The following is a 7,568-nucleotide window of genomic DNA, read 5'->3' on the forward strand; positions in this document are numbered from 1 at the left end:
GAAATAAAAAAACTGAATGCATGGCCCCTGTATATTTAAACATTGCAAATTAGTTTGTGCACCTTTAGTATCCAAACCACTGTTCAGAAAAAAAGACTACACTTTCCGAGGTGTCTCACACAAACAGTCAGTGTTAATTTCCTTGTACTAGTCTTTTCCCAGTGTAATCCAAATGTGTTTCTCAGCATGGACTAATTAAATAAAACCAACACACCTGGAGAACACTGTACCTGTCTGCAGCGTAATATTCTACACTATCAAGAATACTCTTTAAAAGTTCTGCATGTTATGTGTTAAACATTTTACAAATCTGAATTTGTGGAAAAATATTGCAGTGAACTGTGATTGTGTGCCACACACTATTAAACAGAACAGGGATAGATATTAGCAGCTGGACTTAACCATAAGAACATTGAAATACTGCTCTTGAATAAGATCTGTTTTTATTTTTAATCATCATAAATGCACCTGTTACAAGAATGTTGTGGTTTTCGAAGGATTACCATTAAAACACAAACACCTTTATACAAATTAATCAAAACCGACAGTTATTTTATTTCTAGTTGTTTTATATAATTGAAAAACAATTATATAATTCAGTGAATCCATAGAGCACTTGACAGACCTACAACCAACAACCAGCAACTTTCAAGGAATAACCAAAACACCCCACCATTCAAAACAAAGCACCTCTCATAGAAATCCTAGACCCTGCCCCGGGATTGTGTTGAAACCATCTTGACAGCCTCTCCCCAGCAGATATGGCGAGATATCTTTAAATACGGATGTGGTTCACTTAATTTGTATAATGTATAATGTGAAATAATGTATAATGTGATATCTTGTAACAATTGTAAGTCGGCCTGGATAAGGGCGTCTGCTAAGAAATAAATAATAATAATAATAATTTACTGCAAGGATGGGAATATGACTCCCATTGTATAGCAGTTTGATCTATTCCTGGTTTTAAGATTGAGTTAAATAAGACACACCTGAGCTTGTTATCTATACACTGTGGCTTATCAAGCTCGTAATAAAACCTGAAATGGGTAAAACTGCTATGCAACATAAGTCTTATTGCCACTCTTCTGCTGTATTAACCCGTCAATGCTATTTTATACCTGCAGATCTTACCTGTCCTTGTGCCTCTTTGACCCTTATAAAAGTTTACCACAGTAAATGTACACACCAATTTTGCAATGGTAATACCATGCATTTACCATAATGCACTTTACCATACTCTTTGCTTTAAAATGCTTGCTATGCTTTGTTACACTGCTATGCTTTTACTATTATACATTTCCATCATTATTTACTTCACAGAGTTGAACAATAATAGAAAAGCACTGGGTTTCTCAAATAAAATATCAGGTTATTAAAATGGTGTAGTTTACACTGTGTTAAACAGTTTGTACATAACTAAGACCATGCTTAGAACATGTTACTGTATAATATTAGTAAAAGAAAAACTAATATTTAAAAAGGTGTTTTTCTACTACTTATAACCTCCTCTGTGACACAATAGTGCAAAACACTTTCAAATGACACCCCTCCAGTTTCAGACTGGAACAAAAGCAATAATTATCCAAGGTACATTTGCTCTGTGGGTAAAGTGTGGTCTGTGGGCAGGACTATCGTAAAGCCCTCTTGCATATAAAATAATTAGTTACTAGTTAATTAGTTATTAATTATTAGTTAATTAGTTACAGCAAGTGGGAAAAGCTATTTATTACATGGTCAGAGGGGGGTGAATACCACCACCGATGAGAAGCTAGGAAATGAACCTGCTTCTTCGGTCCCCTAAAATCTTTCCAACCATTAAGTGTCATTTAAAAAGTGATAGAACATTGTTTTAAATCAGGTTTATTTGGTTGTACAGTGCCTTGACCTACAGCCAGGATTTGTACTGTACATGTGAAATTTTTAAGTGTGATTACAATACTATCAATAATGGTTCTCAAGATGTATGCAAAAATAAATGTGTGAAACATGTAGATAAATGGACAGGCACCTACATACTTCCCCAGATCCCGATTATTCCAAACGTTTGCCGATATCAGGTCTCGTTCTAAGGGGTTTTATATATAAAACTCCATAAAGTGACACAACCCGTGCCAGCATTTTTTTTTTTTTTTTTTTAAATGATTTGTGGAAAGTTACATTGTTAGGAGTAACCACACAAGTCACTTAAATATGTAAGCTTGTTTGTGTACAGACCACAGCTACGTCAGCTTTTAAATTGCAAAAGGAGCATCACGGACAGCTGCCAAAAGTTACAAATAGGACGTCAAAATGACACGATACAGATTGCATTCTAACATGCTGTCGAACTGGCTTGAGCAATCTGCTTCACATATTTAACAAAGAACAAACCACTGCCAACACAGAAACGGACACTTACATTAGTTCTATAAAAACGGATTAAACACAAACACGGTAGATGGAAATTAACCTGGTTTATTGTAATTGACAAAACATTTCTGCATCAAAACCACTTTCAGTAAAATCAATGACTTCAAAAAAGGTATTAAAACTTCAATGAAATTCATCAGCTCTTGATCTGAATTTAGAAATACTAAAAAATAAACTAACATTCAATGACAAATTAAGTGAAAAAGACATCAAAACATACAGATGTTTTTTCTGTATTTCTAAACTCATCACTATTGAATGTTTATATGGTGTTGGGTTCCTCAGAGTACAATGGGGACTGATCTAAGGTCTTCTGCCACAGTCTTGATTTCGTGTCTATTCTATCGCTGGTATTTTATTACTCCGGGGATACTCGGTACAGCATACTCGTACAGTTCCATTATTTAAGGAAATTGAATTATTGTTCTGCAACTCTTTCTCCTCCAGTTTTGACACAGCTTCCCCAAAGCATGCAAAGCGCTCTCCATCACACCTGGGCCAGTGAAGTGGAGCGAGGCACACATGAGCGAGTGGAAACTGAGGATTCCGAGGTTAAAGGGAATACTGTCCAGGTGTTCAGTAAAAAGGTCTGTGTTTAAACAGGCAGGGGCAGCGAAGCCACCTCCTCCAGGCACTCATTATAGGCCTCCTGGTACTCCTCGTGCGGCTTGATCATAATCACGCAGGTCGGCCTCTTGGAACCAGCGGATGTCCCCAGGTCCTGAAAACAAGAGGAAAGAGCAGGGTACGTCATGCTCACCGACAGAACTAAACTGCACACCAGCTTTCTTCCCCACTTATCTAGCTTTTCATTTCCACTGGGCATCCAACTGAAGGGCATTCCCAAAGTAGAGTGGTAGTCGGCCAACTGCATATTACTGTTAGAATGTAGACATCTGGGGCCACACCATTAAAATACACAGAAGGGGTCGATACTTCGCTGGTGTGGAAGGAACACAAAAATCACATCAGCCAGTAAACACCAGGGGGCTATATGAGCTACTATCATTAGTACAGATACTAATTCGTCCCAGTACCTAAAGTTCTACCAAGGTCAGTATCTCATATAGCACACAACCCATGCTTTCCAATCCAGATGTTATTCCCCCCCCCCCCCAAAAAAAAGATGGTTCAAGCCAGCAGCAGTTACAACTACCCCAGTACTCTAGTCAGCCTTACCACTTTGGATGGAATGTACGTATAGGGGAGGTTCCTCTCTTCACACATTACTGGTATATGACAGTAAACGTCTATTGGAAGCGTATCTCCTGCCAACACCACAATCCTAAAATAAAAACAATAACAGGTTAACAAGCCTGTAATGCAGAAACCCACTATACAATAGATTAAATAAAAACAAAAATGACAAACTAAAAGGCATTTTATGGTCTTTAATGCCTCACCTTGGATGTCTATAACATTTGACAGGCATTGTTGAATGAATGTTTTTGCTCCAGATAGGAATACCGTAAAACTTCAATTAAACGTTTACTTACAATATTTACCAGCAGACCCGGCGCGTATTGGAGACCGGCGATTATCTGAGACCAGGCCATTATTTGTAGTTACGGTAACTCCACTTACCCCTTCTCGCCCTTATTGATGAATTTCTGCACCTCCTTCACGCCCCGTCTTATCTGCTTCAACTTGGAGGCTGCAAAAACAGGGAACAAACAAATCTAGTGTTGTCTTTTGAAGTGAACAGCCTATATTGATTCTCTTTTACTTTTATGGAAACATAACCACTGCATAGCAGTTTGATCCATTCTTCGTTTTGCTAGGAGTGGCTAATCAATCTCGTAATAAAACCTGAAACTGCTATGCAGAAGAGTTTACAATTTCACCTCCGAAAGAGACCAGTGGCAGGTATTGATTACCACATATCTAAACGAGTCCCTTACATTATAAACTCGGCGTGTTCCGGTATATGCAACGTGCGTTCTCGATTCTTATTGGCCTCTTCCTCCATTACGGAAACATCTGTGCAACATCGTCTCTCATTAGAGTAGTAACAAATCGGTGATCCTTCCAAAATGTCAGTCTTGTTTTATTGCAGACCCAGTTATTCCCAGATTACATGTTACAACTACCGTCTAGTCTTAATTATTCCTCACTGTAGCTACAGCACACGTGTTTCTAGTTAATGGTCATGGTAACGTGTGTACCTTACGCCAGCACGTGCATTTCAAGTAGCATAAAACAAACTACTCCAGCGATCTGCAAAATCAAACTTCTACATAACTCTACCATTGCCTAAAACGCTTTGGAACTACTCAAGCTGATGTAATGCTAATTAATAGGAAGGGTACTAGCAGTTGTAGCGTGCTGTACGAACACCATGCATTCCCACTAAGAAGTTTACCTTTTTTAATGCATTTATAAATCTTCTTTGTGACTTTCCTGGAGGCCAGTGGCTGGGCAATTGGGTTGAGGTTTGTAATCAGCTGCTGGTAGCTTCTCTCGGTCCCGGTGGTCTCCTCCTCCTCCTCGCCTGTAGTTTTTTCTTTTTTAGCTTTAGTCATTTTTTTTCCTGTTTAATATATCGCGGCACCGAAAACACACGCGGGTCTTCCAATGTCTTCTGAACCAAACTAAACCGCCCTCGCTTCCTCTTCCAGGTCACGGAAACATCAGTGTCTCACAGATCTTCTATTTCAGTGAGCCCCCTACTGCATAAAGTGAATATTGCAGTTTGTGCTGGAGGTTATTTTGTGATTACAGTAGTACTAACAACCAATTAATATTGCAGTAATATTATCTTGATTTATTAACTTACTTAGTAATCTGATCTACATGGATGTGACTAAAAACAGCAAGGTGTCCCGGAAAGGCATATTGAAATCCCAGGACACCTTCCTCAAAATCGGGACCATACAGCGAAAACAGGTACAAGTGGCAACCATACTCCACCTACATTACGCTGCAGCAAAAAATGTGCAGTACATTTTTGAGGAGACCAATCATTTTATCTTATAATGATAGTATATATAATAACTTTTTATTTAACAGTACACATAACAAGAACAGCAATTAAAAGCTTAACATGACAACAAGAACAAAAACGGACAGCAATTTCCTTAATTTTAGAACTTGGAATACCAACAAGGAACACCCCTTCTCAAGGGAAATAGCACAGTCTCTACCTGCATGGAGAATAACCACAAGGTAGTGAGTCGAGGGAGGGACATAAATATTTTCCCATCTTTTTCATATGTATTTTAAACGTTTTAAAGCTTAAAAAACACTAGTACGCAGTGTATATTATAACATACTTTCAGAACAATAAACACTTGCAGAAGGAAAGATCACAAGAATCGCTGAAGGTAAAACAGCACACGCACACCCAGATCTAGATCTCTGTAAAACAGAGAGAACAATACAATGTGTTACAATGTTTCTGCTTTAAAAAAGTGTGTAACATCTAATAGATTTAATGTGGGAGGCAGCAGCACATGATCTTCATAGCTTGAGCATGGTTGAGGATAATGGTGTCATCTCTGAGATTTCCCATCCCTTTATCAGTGTCCTGGTCTAAATGATAAGTTGCTCTGCTAGAATGAGTGTAAGGGCTTATTGATATCAAAAGAACTTGCCTTTCATCTTGTACTTCACTGATAACTGGATGTTTGCTGCCAGCTCTTTTGCCTCATTATAAGGGATGATGAACTAAAAGCTGGCTTTGTGAAATCCCTGACATACCTGCAGGTGCTCCACAATGTCTCCCTGCGTGCTGACCGCCCTGCGATACACCTCGCTGTCGGGCTCATTATACATCATGGCATTCTGGAACATGAGCATCACCTCCCCCTGGAACCCCTCCAGAGTGTCTACCAGCCCCTTCGCCACGCGGCTCTTCAGTCAGGAGATCCATGGGTCTGCAGCAAGATTACAGCATCATGCCTCCACCAAGGTCAGGCTGGGCTGGTCAAATATGCAAACAGGAGAAAATCGCATACCCCAGACTCACCTTTTCACAACACGGTAATATTCTGAAGCAAATTTTTCATTAACCGGCGTAAGGAACATATAAGCATACCTGTAAATACAATGAGTCAATAATAAACTGCACAGCAAGATTTATCCATCGATTTTTCCATTTGCACATCAGAAAGACCTTAGGTACAAGTAATATAAGGCAAAACTGCACTGGGCCGGTCACCTGACCCCCTGGATATACTTCAAGAGTACACACATGGCTACAGAATCCAGGCTGCACCTACTTGTGGCTGGCTATGACATTCCATGTCTGCCGTAGAATCTTCTTATTTTGTTGAGAGCAGGTCTGTCTCTAGGGGGTTGACTCTGCACTGAAGACAACAAGGAACAGCATATTAATAGTATAAACCAAACAAAAATAAAGGTTTACTTGAATAGTCAAGCGAATGACAGTTTCTGAAGTCTTATTTACTACAGTTCCTATTATCCACTCATTTGCCATCTGAGCCCATATCTATTTTATATTTTATACACACCTTGATTGAAGGAAGACACGTTGGTTAAATCTGGCTTTTGCAGAGTGATATGAAAGTAGTTATTGACTAGGCATTAATATTGAGTGCAGGGTAGTAAACAGTGTAATATTTAAAGTGAACTGTATTCCAGAGAGGCATTGAGAGCTTTGTCGATACTGTGCTCCTCCTCTAGGGGCTCACTCTCTGTGCCGTCTCTCTCTTCCTCTAGGGGCTCACTCTCTATGCCATCTCTCTCCTCCTCTGGCCGGTCACTCTCTATACTGTCCCTCTCTTTGCTCTCTCCTAGCTCTCCCTGATCACTCTCTGGCTCGGACCCCTGATTATCCAGATGTTCTGGAAGGAACCCACTAGAAGTCTCGCTCTCCACATCTTCCTCTTGCTCGGAGTCAGAATCAGATTCCTAAGAAACAAGGGGCATTACTGAACCACACAAGCAGATTACTATTACTAAATCCTCCTTCTGCTCCATGTCTGATTCGTATTGAGCTGGATGTGAAAAATGTATAACGAAACTGGAAAAAAAAAAAAAAAACAAGATGTTTAAGTCAGATCTAAAGAAAGAGCAATACAGGAGTACATGCCAGTGATCGTTTTTTGAGTGGTGCTCTCGGTCACACTGCATGTATTGGTCCCTTTAAAATAACTGCAACTAATACGGAATATCATGAATTTGTACTATGAGCA

The 7,568-nt window shown here is 39.4% G+C and overlaps 1 protein-coding gene and 1 long non-coding RNA gene across 2 annotated transcripts; both read right to left on the bottom strand.

The window, feature by feature from the left end:
• Window positions 1-2,441: 2,441 nt before the first annotated feature.
• LOC117431684 (H/ACA ribonucleoprotein complex subunit 2-like protein) lies at window positions 2,442-5,054 on the bottom strand. Its single transcript, XM_034052914.2, has 4 exons — window positions 4,775-5,054; window positions 3,997-4,066; window positions 3,592-3,697; window positions 2,442-3,133 (listed from the first exon to the last, which is right to left on the bottom strand). Exons 1-4 carry the CDS (start codon window positions 4,932-4,934, stop codon window positions 3,008-3,010), a joined length of 462 nt encoding a protein of 153 aa, XP_033908805.1. The 5' UTR covers window positions 4,935-5,054; the 3' UTR covers window positions 2,442-3,007.
• Window positions 5,055-5,904: 850 nt separating this feature from the next.
• Window positions 5,905-7,132, bottom strand: LOC131699516 (uncharacterized). Its single transcript, XR_009308189.1, has 4 exons — window positions 6,885-7,132; window positions 6,633-6,719; window positions 6,380-6,448; window positions 5,905-6,287 (listed from the first exon to the last, which is right to left on the bottom strand). It is a non-coding gene; the product is annotated as an uncharacterized LOC131699516 (long non-coding RNA).
• Between the last annotated feature and the right edge of the window lie 436 nt (window positions 7,133-7,568).

Source organism: Acipenser ruthenus, chromosome 22, assembly GCF_902713425.1.
Source record: "Acipenser ruthenus chromosome 22, fAciRut3.2 maternal haplotype, whole genome shotgun sequence".
Taxonomy (NCBI): Eukaryota; Metazoa; Chordata; class Actinopteri; order Acipenseriformes; family Acipenseridae; genus Acipenser; species Acipenser ruthenus.